The sequence below is a fragment of the Octopus bimaculoides genome, chromosome 26 (assembly GCF_046866305.1).
Source record: "Octopus bimaculoides isolate indiv1 chromosome 26, ASM4686630v1, whole genome shotgun sequence".
Taxonomy (NCBI): Eukaryota; Metazoa; Mollusca; class Cephalopoda; order Octopoda; family Octopodidae; genus Octopus; species Octopus bimaculoides.
In genome coordinates this window covers 29,331,930-29,349,429 of record NC_142953.1, presented here as the reverse complement: position 1 = coordinate 29,349,429, position 17,500 = coordinate 29,331,930, and the positions used below count along the sequence as shown (strand labels likewise).

General features: G+C 40.9%; 1 protein-coding gene across 5 annotated transcripts in view; it reads right to left on the bottom strand.

The window, feature by feature from the left end:
• Nucleotides 1-17,500, bottom strand: part of LOC106871338 (uncharacterized) — a 377,312-nt gene that overhangs the window by 216,918 nt on the left and 142,894 nt on the right. Inside the window, exon 1 of one of the 5 annotated variants that reach the window (XM_052977039.2) lies at nucleotides 13,559-14,153. The exons of 3 other annotated variants lie outside the window; for them this stretch is intronic. In XM_052977039.2, the coding sequence (XP_052832999.1) occupies nucleotides 13,559-13,591 (33 nt within the window). In that variant the 5' untranslated portion in view covers nucleotides 13,592-14,153. Of the gene's footprint in view, nucleotides 1-1,176; nucleotides 1,842-13,558; nucleotides 14,154-17,500 lie in introns of those variants that run through there. One more of the 5 variants, XM_014917740.3, reaches the window with a different exon arrangement.

The window sequence follows — 17,500 nt, the reverse complement described above, 5'->3', positions numbered from 1 at the left end:
TCTTTATTTGTTACAAGTGCAATGGATAATGACGATGGTGGTGGCGGTGGTGGTGGTGGTGGTGGTGTCGGTTGGTGGTCTTTGCTTAATTTTTGTCTCAACGTTTTTTTAGCGAAAGATACAAGGCAAAGAAAAAGAACAAGAGACGAAGCAAGCATGTTGCGAGATGATAATAATAAGGGATGTGAATAATCTATCCTTCTATCTATTTATCTACGGCTATCTGTCTGTCTATCTACCTACCTACACACGCGTGTTTGTGTGTGTGTGTGTGTGTATACGTTAGAGAAATAAATACATAGACATAGATAGATAGATAGATAGGTAGAAAGATAGATAGATATGTATGAATGACGACATTACAGAAACATCGTTTTCATTGTATATATATATATATATACAATATACAAACATACAAATATTTATATATACAAACACATTTTATCAAACATACATATATATAGATATATATATTATATATATATATATATATTTGCACGCACGCACACACATATTTCTATACACACATACACATATATATGTGTATATATTAATATATATATCTTATACATATATACATACATACAAACATACACACACACACACACACACACATATATATATATATGCATGTATGTATGTATGTATATATACAAAATCTCGACATATATTCATGTATGCGTATAACTAACTTTGTGTATGCGTTACAATAACACACACACACACAGAAACATACAGGCACACATACATAACACACACGCACATACATGCTTTTGATAATAATAATAATAATAATAATAATAATAATAATAATAATAATAATAATAATAATAATAGCAAAATAATCGCTACATTTCCAATAGCAACATCAAATACAGCAACAATACTTAATGTGTATATATAAATATATATATAAATGTGTGTGTGTGTGTGTGTCTATGTATATACATATACAAAGATTTTAAATAATGTTTAATGTGTGTGTATGTATAAAAATAAGAAAATGACATAAAAATATATATATACCAGGTGGGGACCCATATATATAACATATATATAATTACAATGAACAGATATATATGTATTATGTATTAAACGAATAATATGTGTGTGCATATCAATATAACAGATATATATATAATATAGAATGTATAATATATATGTATAAATATATACCGGGTCTTGTTGGTTACGCAGCATTATATGTAATAAACCATCCGTTTGCGTTTTGGCTGTCGTTGTTTTAGTTGCAATAATTTTAATATATGTTGTATATAATAAGGTTTATACGTTATATATAATTAATTAATTAACAAAACACATCTAATAGGCATGTGCGCGTATACTTTTCCGTATGTGTGTGTGTATGCGTGTGTGTTTATATATATATATATATATATATATATATATATATATATATAATATATAGGCGCGTGTGTTTGTATATATAGAGATGTAGAAGATATTGTTATATATTTTTATAAAGGCTATTGTTTGAAAACTAAACACACGCACTTGCTATATATATATATATATATATATATATATATATATATATATATATATATATATATATATATATCCCTTGCTATATATATATAATATATATATATTTATATATAAACACCACTTAGAAAATATTACAAGAGGCGAAATAATACGGCTGCCCCTGTTATACGTGTGCGTGTGTGTGTATGTAATATTAGTGTATACGTAATGTTATACAGTGTTTGTATGTGTGTTTATGTCTGTGTGTGTATGCGTGTGTGTGTTTGTGTGTGTTGGATGATGTTGTCATGTGTTGTAGTTGTGTTAAAGATCTGGTTGTTCGTCTTGTTAATGTAAATGTTTGTTGGTTTGTTGTAGTGGTGGTGGGTGAATGCGATGTGGAGCGGTTTTGTGTGATGGTGTGGCTTGCTTGCTCCGTACGCCTGTATGTGTGTGTATATGTGTGTGTTTATAAATGCGAGTGTCTACGTGTGTGAGTATATATTCAAATGCGTGTCTGTGTGTGTGTGTGTGTGTGTGTGATAGGGAACTGGGAAATTATGAAAAAGATAGAATGTAGATAGATACAGAGAGAGAGAGGAAGAGAGGGAGGGAGAGAGAGAGAAACGGGAAAGATTTTGGTAAAAAAGACTGTTTTTATTGAAATTATTAATAATATCCACTGCAATTATAATATATACACACACATATATATATGTGTGTGTATACATGTAAATGCATGTGTGTGTGCATGTGTGTGTGCATGTGTGTGCTTATATATATATATATATATATATATATATATATGTGTGTGTGTGTGTGTGTGTGTTAGTTTTGTCCGGGTCTTTTAAAATACAAAAACTAAACAGGATAATTCGTTCCTTATTTTTTCCCTTCTTTCCTTCATCCACCGCCAACACAAGTCGTAACACCACCACCACCACCACCACCACCATCATCATCATCGTCATCTAACTACAATGCATTCTCACCGCCGCCACCCTCACTCTTACTAACCCTTCCGCCACCGCTTACACCATCATTAAAGCGCCATCAGCACCACCACCACCACCATCATCGTTGTTACGATTTTCCACCGCCACCGCCATCGCCATCGTCATCATCATCATCATCATCGCCATCATCAAAGTAAATCTGCCGCCGCCGCCGTTTTCCTTCTTCTTCGTCCCCGCTGCCGCCGACTGAGCTTCGTCACTTCACTGCTGCTGCTGTATATGAGTATGTGTGTGTATGTTTATGTATGCGTGTGTGTGTGGGGAAGAGAGAGACAGAGAGACAGAGAGAGAGACAGAGAGAGAGAGAAAGAATGAGAAGCAGAGAGAGATAGCTTATAGAGGGAGAGACAGAGAGAGAGAGTGTGTGTGTGTGTGTATGGTGTAATGCATGTGTGAGTGTGTCTGTAATAGTTAAAGCTCTCCACTCTACCATCACACACGGACACACACACATACATAAATACACATATACATAAATGTATACACATATCCAAACACTTACACACACACACACACTAATGCATTCTCTCTCAAGCTTCAACTCAGTCTCTCTCTCTCTCTCTCTCTCTCTCTCTCTCTCTCTACTGAATCACTCAAATACACTCTCTTTCACACACGCATACACACACACACAGTACTACTTCTACACGTTCTCTTCCTCTCTCTCTTCCTCTCTCTCACACATGACTACATCTCTCTCCTTCCTATGCAATATCATCTCTCTTTCCCGTCTCTCAGTCCCTCGATCTCTTTCCTCCGTCGCCCCCCCTCTCATACACACACATAACTGCACTACAATATAATAATCTCTTACACACACATACATGCATATAACTGCACCTCTCTCTCTCTCTCTCTCTCATGCACACACGTAACTACATCGCTCACACACACACTTATAACTATTTCTCCCTTTCACACACACACACACACACACACAATCTTTTTCCTCACTATACACACACAACTACATCTTTCTTTCTCTCATACTCTCTCCCTCTCTCTCTCTCTCTCTCTCTCTCTCTATCTGTAACACACACACAAACACGCTCGTAACATCTCATCTTCCAGCACGTTACTATGTCTCTCTCTTTCTGTCCACTAACACACACACACACACACACACACACACACACATAACCACAACACTATTTCCAGCTCACACACACACTCACACACACCTAACTTCCTCTCTCTCTCTCTCTTCTTCCGTCTATCTCTTTTTTCCTCTCTCTCTCTCTCTCTCTCAAACACACACGCATTTGTAACTTTACTCGTAACTTCTCTTACACACACGCTCACACACACACACACATGTTGCTTTCTCTTACTCCCCGACACACGCATACACACACACACACACATACACACACGCAAACACACATCGCTATCCCTTCTCCCCCTCCCTCTCTCTCTTCACACACAATTATTACAATGTTTCTTTCTCTTTGTCTCTCATTCACACAGACTCACAACTATTATTACTCTCTCTCTCTCTTTATCTCTCCCTTTCTCTCTGTGTCTTTCTCTCTCTCTCTCTCAGTCTCTGTATCATACAGACGCGCGCAACACTATTACACCCTCCCTGTCTATTTCTCTCCTTCCCATTCACTCTCTCCCTCTCTCTCTTTCTCTCTCTCTCTCTCTCACGCAACCACCGTAGTCTTCTCCCTGTCTCTGTCCTTCACTGAAATTACTACACGCTCTCTCTCTCTCACTATATTTATTACACGTTTCTCTCATTCATACACTCATTTTCTGTATTTACTTCTTCTCTCTCTCTCATATATCTATCTCTCTTCACAAGTCACTCACTACACTTTCACTCTCTCTCTCTCTCTCTCTCTCTCACTCACACACACACAAAGTCTAATCACTCTCTCTGTCTTTCTTACTCTCCCTTTCTCTCTCTTTCTCTCTCAAACGACGTCTGTCAATTTCCCCCCTCTTTCTATCTTCCTCCCATTCCCCCGTCACTCTCTCTCTCACTCTCTCTCATACATAGACTCTATTTCTCAATTCTCCTCTCTCTCTCTCTCTTTCACTCTCCCATGCCCTCCTCTCTCAAGCCTTTTCTTTTTCTCCTCCCCCTCCATCTAATTCTTTCCTCTCTCTATTCCTCACATAATTTAGATACGCACACACGTGCACCGCTCATACACGTGTGTGCTATTGGATTTCTCTCTCCCTCTCTCTTTCCCCGTCTCTCACTCTCACCATCTCCTTCTATCGCTTCCCCTCCTCTCTCTCTTTCTCTCTCTCTCTCTCTCTCTGTATCTTTTTCTCTTTCTTCAATTCTGCTTTCGTTCTCTTTCTCTCTTCTCTTTCTGTCTCTGACCCTGCCTTCTCTCTATCACTTTCTCTCTTTCTTGCTCACTCTTTTTCTTGCTCACTCTCTCCTCTCTTTCTTGCTCACTCTTTTTCTCTCAATCGCTTTCTCTCTCTCTTTCTTCCTCACTCTCTCTCTATACATCTCCACCTCTCTTTCTTTCTGAAATATCTTTCTTTGATCATAAGGGGTCTCTTCTTATTCGATCATAAACTGACCTGGTGCTAAAACAACAACACCAACCACGTCGCCACCACCACCTCCGCCACCACCCTCCTACTACTCCCCATCAAACCCTTCCTATTTCTTCTTCCTTCACAATAATTCCTTTTTCATTCATATGCTCCCCCCCCCCGTCTCTTTCGTCGCCTTATTTTCCTTCTAAAATCACTTATTCTCTCGCCTTTCATTCATTCAATAATCTTGCATATTTTTTCATTCAATCGCTGCTGCTGCTGCTACCCCGCTGCCTCCCTCCTCCTCTTCTTCTTCTTCTTCTTCTTCTTCTTCTTCTTCTCCTCCCCCTCCTCCTCCTCTCTTTCCCGCCAGTCATTCTAATTCATTCCCAACCTCAACTCATTCGTTCTTTCCTTCTATCGTCCTCGCCACATTTTTCATTCCTTCGTCGCTTCTTCTCTCTCCTTCATTCTCTCGTTCGTCATTCCACACAACCATTTCTCCTTCACCCTAACCACTCATTCTCTCTTTCATCATTCGCATGCTCATTCCCTGTTGCTCATCCATGCGTTCCTTCCTTCCTTCCCCCCCTCACTCCTAATTCTCTCGTTCAACCCCCAACCGCCCTTCATTCTCTATCCTTTGAATACTTCTTCCAATTCTTTCCGTCTCTCCTTCATCGTATTTTCAAAGGACCATAGTCTCAACCTGTCTCCTTCTTTAACCCCATCCAATCGACCCTCGGACTCTTCCTTCACATCATCTCCATTCTCGCACCTTCTCCTGGTTCCATTCTCTCAAACTTCCGATCCTTTATTTGGTTTTCGTGCCTATTCTCACCTATTCTTTCATTCTTTGCTTGTGTCAGTCATTTGACTGCGGCCATACTGGAGCACTGCTTTAAAGAGTTTTAGTTGAAGAAATCAACCCCAGGATTTATTCTTTGTAAGCCTAGTACTTATTCTGTCGGTATCTTCGCTGAACTGCTAACTTACGGGGACGTAAACACGCCAGCATCGGCTATCAAGCGATGGCGGTGAGGGACAAACACAGACACACAAACAAATATATACATATATATATACGACGGGCTTCTTTCAGTTTCTTTCCGTCTGCCAAATCCATTCACAAAGCTGTGGTCGGCCCGAGGCGCCCAAGGTACCACGCAGCGGGACTGAACCCAGAACCATGAGATTGGGAAGCAAGCTTCTTACCACACAGCCACGCCTGCGCCTTATTGTCATGAATTTTGGGTAAAAGAAGCAGCAGCAGCCATGGAGGAGGTGCCTGACGACTCTACCCCTACTATCCTGCCAAGAAGAAGAAGAAGAAGATGGGTGGATGGATCCGTTGCCTTGTTTAGGAAGGCTCAGTTAACAGCCGAACCTTTAGTGGAGTCCACTTTCTGGGTCACCAGTTCCGGGGACTTTTTCAAGCGGTCGTAACCGAGATGAAGGCGCAAAGGTGAACGGCTTGTGCATTAGCTGCCACGATAGCAAGATCGTGGTTTCTTGTACACCTCTTGGTACTTGGTGTGGGGCCCCACGGTGCTGGTGGAGGGGCGCCAGCTGACGTTTTGTTCTCTGCCCGCCTTGAATGTATGCATGTGTCTGGTGAGTGTGTCTGTAAATACTTAAACTCTCCACTCTTACCATCATACACGGACACATATACAATTGTTGCTGGCACTCCGTCGCTTACGACGTCGAGGGTTCTAGTTGATCCGATCAGCGGAACAGCCTGCTCGTGAAATTAACGTGCAAGTGGCTGAGTGCTCCACAGACATGTGTACCCTTAACGTAGTTCTCGGGGGATATTCAGCGTGACACAGAGTGTGACAAGGCTGACCGTTTGAATTACAGGCACAACAGAAACAGGAAGTAAGAGTGAGAGAAATTTGTGGTGAAAGAGTACAGCAGGGTTCGCCACCATCCCCTGCCGGAGCCTCGTGGAAATTTAGGTGTTTTCGCTCAATAAACACTCACAACGCCTGGTCTAGGAATCGAAACCGCGATCCTATGACCGCAAGTCCGCTGCCCTAACCACTGGGCCATTGCGCCTCCACATATATACAATAATCCTACGCTATATCGCAGCTCCCCTATCGCGCACTCAGTACATCGCGGTTCACCTATCGCGGATTTTTCTGGCTTGATACATGTAAATTTATATCGCGGACTCCTCAGTATATCGCGGGTTTCTACGGCCGATACGTATTTATATCTTATTTTAGATATTAATTATTTCTGTGGGAGGTTATGGAACGTAACACCTGCGATAATCGAGCGATTACTGTATACATAAATATACACACATATGCAACAGTCCCCCCCCCCACACACACACATAAACCTTGAGCTTCCACACAATTTCCTATTTCCTATTTCTTTATTGCCCACAAGAGGCTAAACACAGAGGGGACTAACAAAGACAGACAAAGGGATTAAGTCGATTACATCGACCCCTGTCTTTCACTGGTACTTAATTAATCGACCCCGAAAGGATGAAAGGCAAAGTCGACCTCGGCGGAATTTGAACTCAGAACGTAGCGGCAGACGAAATACCGCTAAGCATTTCGCCCGGCGTGCTAACGGTTCTGCCAGCTCGCCGACTTTTACCTGTTTCTATACAGTTTCCATCAACCAAATTCACTCATCAGGCATTGTTCGGACCATGATTATAGTTGAAGAAACTCGCCCAAGTTACCGCATCGAGTGGTACTGAACCCGAAGCCACATGGTTACAAAGAAGTGACTAAGCCCATACTGGAGTGTCCAAACAGTGGCGCAAGGGCTCAGGGGCACTGTAACACGAGGGTGAGCCGTGACGAAAACTTAAATATGCGGAGCCCCACGATGGCCGTTTTCTAATGATCGGAAAACGCAAAAGACAAAAGATGGAAGAAATATGGAGATGATGAGGTCGGCGAAAATTGTTTTTTCCTCCAATTTCTGTTGAAGAGCCAGGATTTGATTGGTAATTGATTTCTATCGACCCCAGGAGGATGGGAAAATGAGAAGAATGATAGGCAAAGATTACCACAATAGTATTTCAATTCAGAACCACGACGCATGCTTTCCGACGTCCGAACGGTTTTGTAATCTCGCTATCATTTCAATAAACTCTCACACACAATCATATATACACACACTCTACAACCTCTACACACACACACACACACACACACACACACACATTCTCTCTATATATGTATAATGCATACACAAATTATCTACCTGTCTATGTATATATATGTATATATATATATATATATATATATATATATATATATATATATATATATATACACACATATATATATATACGTATGCATATGTATATATATATACGTATGTATATATATATATATATATATATGTATATATATATATATATATATATACGTATGTATATATATATATATATATTATATATATATATACGTATGTATATATATATATACATATATATATAGGATACATATATTTACATATATAGGATATATTATATATATATATATATATATATATATATATATACATACATACATACATACATACATATATATATATATATATATATATATATACATACATACATACATACATACATATACATATATATATATATATATAAACACACACACACACACACACAAACAGATATATATATATATATATATAGGATCCATATATCCTATTGTTGTTTGTATTATTTCGGCTGTAATCTTGATCGAGCAGATGTGTTCCATCTGAAGTACAACCACCACAACATACGAGAGCGTACTTGTGCAAACAGCATACAAGAGTTGAATGAAAAGAAAAACGGAAGCAAATTTATATATATATATATATATATATATACGATGTATATACATCTCCTCTTGTTTGTATTGAGGCTGTAATCTGTGTGTGTGTTTGTGTGTGTGTGTGTGTGTGTGTGTGTGTGTGTGTGTGTGTGTATACGTTCGCGTACCTCCCCTCCTCCACTCACACACGCATACACACATTTTCATAACTATGAACTAAAAGTTTCACACACATCCACCGCACACGCATACATATATACACATATTTTATACACACACACACATGAATATACATATATACTTATACATACACATCTATTAAACACACGCGCGCGTGCGCGCATATAGATCAAAACAGTTTGATTCAGACTCCTTGGTACTCTGAGTTTCAAGCCGTATGACTAGTCTTCGGCCATTCGGGTCCTCACATGCGCTCGGATGTGCGTGTATCTATATATCCATCTAGCTATCTATATATATATATATATATATATATATATATATATATATATATTATATAATATTAGGGACAAAATCCAAAATTACAGGTAAAAACTCAATTAAAATCAATTTATAAAAAATTAAAATTAAATTGAGCTTTATAGATTAAAATATATATAAAATATATAGTTTTAGGGAAAAGAACCAAGTTTCATGAACTCATCGATAAAGATAATAAAATGTAGTCATTTTATTATCTTTATCTTATGATATTTACTTTGTTTTATATTCTACTCATTTATTGTGCTTTTATTTATTAATTTTTCTATTTGTGATAGTGGATTTTCATCGATGGTTTCTTGAAACTTGGTTATTTTCCCTAAAACTATATATATACACACATTATGTGTATTTTTAAGCCTTCCAACTGCGTTGCTGGTTTTTTCAATTCTCAGGTTTATTACAGAATCAAGGAATCCATCTCTGAAGAGAGTGCTGCCAAGGTAGATGAACAAGGGTCAACCACATCTAATCATATACCCTGGACGAAGATGTTAGGTTCCACACAGGGTTGGCCTGGTGGCTGAGAGAACATGATCTTTGTTTTCTTCAGACTGATGGTAAGCTCTGGAGAAGAGATGCAATACGGCCTGCATGTCCTCCTCGGTGTGAGCAACGAGAACTACATCACCAGTATAAAGGAGCTCTCGGACAAGGGCCTGGAATGTAATCGACTTTGCATCAAAGCGTTTAACATCAAAGACCTTACCTGTGGTCCTGAAGCGAATATAGACGCCGATATCACAGTCTTGGAAAGCGTGCAAGAGAGTTACAACAAAATATATGGGGAAAAAAGTGTTGGAGCAGCAATGTCTCTTTGTTTAATTCCGTTATCGATGGAAATTGGTTCCGATAGTGACCCATTGAAGTTAAGACGAGTTTTCATATCACTACGAAGTTGCTTTAACAAGTTGAGAAACTGAGGTGGACATCCAAGTTTACCAAGAATGATCCAGAAAACGGTTCTATTAACAGTGTCGAAGGCTTTTGGTAAATCGACAAATACCTGGTAAAGAGCCATGCGGTGTTCAATGCATTTCTCCTGGAGTTGACGAGCAGCAAACAAATCATGTCCGTTGTGCCACGGACATGATCTAAAACCACACTGACTCTCTGGGATGACAGAGGGGCATATCCAACACAAAGGGAGAGAGAGGGAGGGAGGGAGGGGGAGGGAGGGAGGGAGGGAGAGAGAGGGAGGGAGAGAGGGAGGGAGGGAGGGAGAGAGAGAGAGAAAGAGATTGATATACATATGCATAGACACACACACACACACACACACACATACATATTCTACTCACAAAGCATTTGTCGATGCTAATATAGAAGACACATGTGAAAAAACTACCAACCGTGCTTTGATATCGAACTCGAAATCACCGGGTTTCGTTCGATGTGAGCTTCTTAACCACACGACTAGACATGCGCCGATACCTTTGTCTGTGATCATTGTAAATCAGTGCATCTAGAATACAGATCGATTGATATATAAGATCGATTACAATAGGTAGTATGAATTGATATGCTTAACGAAAACCGTTTACAAGCGGGGTTCAAGCCTGGCCGTAATCCAACGATTACACGATCGCTTCTCCCCTCTCTTTCTCTCTCTCTCTCTCTCTCTCTCTCTCTTTCTCTCTCTCTCTCTCACCTTTTAACTTCCAGCCTTTCTCTTATACTCCAGTTTCTCGTCCACCTCCCTTTATTTGCTTTCGACCTTTTAATCTCTCCTTCCACCACCACCACCACCACCACTCCCTTTTTGTATAACCCATAGTCTCTGCCTGTCCGTCTGTCAGTCTGCCTGCCCTCTCTCTCTGTCCGTCCGTCCGTCCGTGTGTGTCTCTGTCTAATCATCCATTCTCTCTCTCTCTCTCTCTCTCTCTCTCTCTCTGCCTTCCCCGGGCCTTTTCCACTGTCTCCCTGTCAGTCTGTCTGTCTGTCTCTTTCTCTTTCGTCTTTATATCATAAAATCTTTCGCGCCGGCCTTCATAAAACGAACCCCAATCCTATGCGACCCCAAAAAGACAGGACGACCACAATTGAAGATGATTCTCAAACATGCCTTTTCCTCGTCCGCCAGTTTATACCCTTCCTATTACATATAATCTTTCTTCCGTAAACCTATTTTCCCTCTCTTTACAAACTTAGTCTTTCTCCCCTCTACTCCACCCTCTTATTATTATAAATACATTTCTCCGTCCCTCTCATTACAACATATAGTCTTTCTCCTTCGATAAACTTACTCCTCCTCTCTTCACATCATTTAGTCTTTCTACTTAGATACTTTACCAAGTCAGTCAGTACTAACTTGGGAATTCTGATTTTGAAAAGTTTTTCTTAAAATAATATTTCATTTTACATTTTTGCTCTTCAAAAAGTGTGAGAAAAGAAAATGGAATTTCGAAACGGCTCCGTAGTAAGTTCTGTCTCGAGTTCTATGACTCATAGGGTTCGATACCCGGTTTTCACAGCGTTTACACGGCCGAGATCACAATATCCGCCCCAAACGGGACGCCCATCCGTCGCAGGGTGTGTGGACTGGAGCAATGTGGAATGAAGTGTTTTGCTCATAAACAAAACGCATTACTCGGCCCGGGAATCGAAACCACGACCATGAGATCGTGAATGCAACACCTCAACCATTAGGCGACATGCCTTCACTCATAAAGCCGGCCACCCCGTTGCCATGGCAATATAAGTAACCGAAATCACCACAGCTCCCCTGGTCGGGCTGCCAGTCCGTCGCAGGGTCACCCAGTGACAGCTGAGTGGACTGGATTGAAGTAGAATGAAGTGTCTTGCTCAAGAACACACACGGCCAGGGCTGGGAACCAAATCTATGATGCAGCAACCATGAGTGCAATACCCAGGCGACGGGGCCCACACGTCTTCACGAAAATCCCTTACAATATGGAAAAGCCTGTTTTTTTACCCAATTCATTTTTCGATATAGGAAATTCTGCACCCTCTTTCCCCATTTCATAATCGTCTCTTTCTCCCTCTCGCCCCTCTCCCCCCACTCCTTACTCCGTAAACAACTATAAGCATCAGTAATGAATTCCAGTTGAATACGAGGGGATACTGAAACGTTCCTGGCTTTGGGTACAAGAAAATACTGGAGGACCAGTTAATTATGATTTTATTCAACATATTCCCCTCTCAGATTCAAACACTTATTACAGCGGCCCTTCAGTTTTTCCAAGTCCTGTAAAAGAACTCGGAAGGTTGGGCCAGACAAAATGTTTAACGGTATTTCATCTGTCTTCATGTTCTGAGTTCAAATTCCGCCAAGGTCGACTTTGCTTATCATTCTTTCGGGGTCGATAAACTAAGTACCAGTTGAGTATTGAGGTCGATGTAATTTACTGTCCTCCTCCCCCAAATTTCAGGCCTTATTATTATTATTATTATTATTATTATTGAGTGAGAGAGCAGTGCGTACCATCAAAGTGACACTGGAGTTTTACGAAGCCCAGTATACCCATCATGATTACCCATCTGATAAGGGTACACCAGGCACATGCATCACAACCATATGTGCGTGACATGGTGATCTCATATCAAGATAAACAGTGCATGACCTCGCAGGTGGGTCCCAGTTAGAATTTTCTTCAGGTCGGGAAGCCCATCCCTGAATAAGGTTTGTTTAAGGATGTTGAGCAAAACACCCGTGTTTCCAGAGGTGAATTATCCAAACCCCAAAGAATTCCTCTCAACACATGGCTATGATGCTCCCCGACTACTTCTGCTCATGATCAGAGATGCACATATCGTCAGCCACCAAGGGACGTGCTCAACTGGTTAAGGTCAAGCAACTGACGGCAGCGAGCTGGCCGAATCGTTAGCGCGCTGGACGAAAGGCTGAGCAGTATTTCGCCCGTCGCTACGTTCTGAGTTCAAATTCCACCGAGGTCGACTTTGCCTTCCATCCTAAGTCAATAAAATAAGTACCAGTTAAATACTGGAATCGATGTAAATGATACCCGCTACCAAAAAACAACACCAAAAAAAAAAGAATTACTGTACTTGTGCCTACATTTGAAACAATTACTGGAAAACGGGTATCGTAAGAGCTAAGGGTGGTGATGGTGGTGGTGGTGGGGGTTGACTTACGTTCAAGGTACTTAGTAGTAATTAGTAGCAGTAATAGTTCTGTGATAGTTAATTAATATTAGCAATTTTAAAAACATTAATTAGGCGATGTAAAACTAAATTGATAAAAATGATGCAACTTACAGTAGCTGTTGTTTGTTCAGACTCTTGTCCCATTGCAGTGTAGGTTGTAGTAGTAGTAGTGGTGGTGGTGGTGGTGGTAGTAGAGATAGTGGTGGTGGTGGTGGTAGTGGTAGTGGTAGTAGTAGTAGTATAAGTTGCCGCTGCTCTTCCTGTTTGCCAATCTGAAGTAAGCGCGTGTGGTTTACGCCTGTATTGGCGGTAGTTTAAGTGTGAAGGTTAGCTGTGCTTGTATGCAATAGCAGTATTGGTGGTAGTTCTGATGTGGTGTTTGATAGCTGACAGAGACAGACAGTAACGGTGGTAGTAGTCTTAGCAGTAATGGTAACGATTGCTGAAGTGGTAGTAGTAGTAGTAGTATAGTAGGTGTGGTGATGATGATGGATGGAGTTGCAGTGGTTACTGGTAGTAGTAGTAGTAGTAGTGGTGGTGAGACCGCTCGTCCGGTCTGTCTTCGTAAACTTAACTTTTGATGGGTCAGTTTGTTTTAATATACTGCAACCGCAACCGCCATAAAATAAACTCTCTGTCACATCATCAAGAACCTCTACTAACTACTACTACCACCACTACTTCTACTACTACTACTACTACCACCACCACCGCCACTTGTACTACTACTACTGCTACTACCACTACTACTACTACTACTACTATTACTACAACTACTCCACCACCACTACTACCACCACCGTCACCGCCACCAGCACCACAGCAACTACTACCACTACTACTACTACTGTCTTTTCATGTTAAGGAGGTGGTGCAACCGTAGTCATCCGAAACTGACTTCCCGCCAATCGCTTGCGAACACCTTTGGTCATGTCACGCCTGCAACAGCACCCTCCACCATCACACCGAGTGCCCCCACATTGCTACCACGTCCCTTCCCATGCACCATAACCCCCCCCCCCCCCCCACCACTATCCATCCCCTTCCCCGCCCCGCCGGATGATTGATAGGGGGTGACGGACATACTTTTGTTCTACGATAGTAACACACCCCTAATACCCTACCCCCCACCACCGACACCTTCCACGCTGACACTCCGTCACCGGCGCCGCCACCTTCCTCCACCACCCTTCACTCAGCTCTCCATCGCCGCCACCACAAAACCAACACCAACGACGACACTAGCAGTGACACACCTATTTTTCCATGAATGTATCTTGTCCTAGTTTAATGTTATGTATTAAATGGCTATATACCCCCCCCCCCCATTTCTTTATACACACTCATATATACGTACGTGCGAAAAGTTCCTAATTTAAAGGGTGTCGCGAAAGGCCTGGCTGGAGACCCAACATTCCAAGTTCTTTTACAGGGCTTGACACTAGCATAGCTAGAGTGTGGGCCGCCCGAGGGCGCCTTTCCCGTTTGTTGCCACCGGACCCCACAAAAAAACACATTGTCTACAGCAGACCCAAAAGTGGTGCCCCTTTAAAAGTGCCACCCGAGGCAGACTGCCCTTACCCCCCCCATCCCCCGCTAGCTACGCTGGTGGGGCTCAGCAAAAGCAGGACCAAGATCCGAAATTTTGGGGGAGGGACCAGTCGATTAGATCAACCACAGTGCACAACTGGTACTTAATATATCGACCCTGAAAGGATGAAAGGCTAAATCATGCTTTCAGGGTCGATAAACAAAGTACCAGTGAAATACTGGGGTCAATGCAATCGACTAGCCCCTTCCTCTAAAATTTCAGTCCTTGTGCCTATAATAAAAAAGAATCGTTAGCATTCCGGGCGAAATGATTTACACCATTTCGTCCGATATTCACGTTCCGAGTTCAAATTCCACCGAGGTCGACTTTGCCTTTTTTCCTTTCGTGGTTCATAAAATAAGTACCAGCCGAGTACTGGGATCGATGTAATCGTCTAACGCTAACACTCAGCCAAAATTGCTGGCCTTGTTCCAAAAATCTGAAATCAATATTAATTATTATGGCCGTTAGTAGCAGTATTAATGCCAAAAGATAATCTTCCTATCCAACTTAACGTGGCTGCCTTGCAAGAACACCGAATGCTGCGTAATTGGATTTGGGAGATCCTCTCACAGAGTCGCAGGGTGAATTATAAACGTAGAATCTGTCCAATTTAACATGCCCACCTAATCCTTGAGTGTCTTAAGCAGAGTTAAAAGGGGCCATGTTTCAAGAGGCAAAGGATCTAGGCTAGATGTAAAATATAGGGCTGATTTTCTTGAGTAAAAAGGCCCACCCAGATCTGAAATATAGGCCTATTTTAATAGGCAACAGGCCCAAATCAGGTATGAAATATAGATCTATTTTAATAGGCAACAGGCCCAAATCAGGTATGAAATATAGATCTATTTTAATAGGCAATAGGCCCACATCAGGTATGAAATATAGATCTATTTTAATAGGCAATAGGCCCACATCAGGTATGAAATATAGGCCCAATTTTACAGGCTTGATGTGAAAGAGACGTTTCCTCAACGAAAAGAAATGAAATGGGCGAAAATCTATGAAAGCTGTCCTACAGTATGGCCGCTGTCCAGTGGCTGACACTGTTAAAAAAAAGGATAAATAAATATGCTAAAATAAATACATAAGTGTGGTTAAGCAGGTATATTCTTTTCTAAAGAAAAGGGGTGGATTAATTGTTTAAATCCGTTAAAAAACAGGTGCAGCGTTTTCAATATAGACAAAGTTTATTGATATGCTCTCTCACTCACATCTGTCTGTCTATTCATCTGTTTATCTACCTGTCTACCTACCTACTTACCTCTCTCTCTCTCTCTCTCTCTCTCTCTCTATCTATCTATCTCTCTCCCACTCCCACGGGCATATGGCATAGTGGTTAACATTGAAAAATACCTTAGGAATGAGAACCGGGTTCGAAATTTCCCCAAGACACCTGATGAAGGCTGGAGGGTATATCAGTCAAAACGTTGTGTTAACAACAAACAAGATGAGGACAAATATCCGTCAAATGTAAATAATGTAAATAATGTATCTTTTCACACATACGCACACATACAAATACACACACACACACGCACACACACACCTTTTCTTCTGTGTGTCTCTTTTATTCATCTCTGACTGTGTGTGCATGTGTATTTGCATGTGTGTGTGTCTGTGTACACAAAAATGTGCACATATGCGTATGTGTTTATGAATGCAAGCAGCAAGTATGTATGTATGTATATGTGTTTGTGTGTCCTGTAATATAATATTTCGGCATATAGAGAACGATAAGACGTCAGACATAAATGTAAATATATATCTAAGTGGGGGAGTCGGTATGAGTGATGACAGTGCTCCAGTATGACCGTAATTCAATGACTGAAACCAGCAAAAGTATGTATGTGTTACGTTAAGTGCACCGGTTCTCGTCCGATCGCCCGAAGTTAATCTACTTATTATTTAGATGGGTGACCGCTTAGGAAATCTTAACACACACACACACACACACACACCTGTTTACATTTTACGTTATAAAACATTATGAACAGATGCTTAAGGACGTACAAAAAGTAAAAAAACTCAATACCTGATACGGATATGAAATTCACGGTGAAGAATGTCTTCTCAGGGTTCTGTTAGACGCAAGTTTATATGCACGATGCACTTGAATGCAATGAAACAATGCTGGGCCATTTCCCGCCAAATATTTCTAATTTACTTCCTGAAGTTGCAGACCAACCTTGCCTGAAACACGAGCACACAGGCATAGGTGTGTCCACACACACACAAACACACACACACACGCAGGCTCAAGCATAATCCAACGTGGGACATCAGGAAAAAGTTCAGGAAAGACTGGGGAGAAGACAAAGAAAGGAAAGGAAGTAAAAAGGACGCCAGGTAAAGATCCACCTGAGTTAAGGGTTCACGTGTTTGATCTCCAACTAATTGGAAGTGTGGGACGCATACGTACATACACACACATATATATGTATATATATGTATATATATAT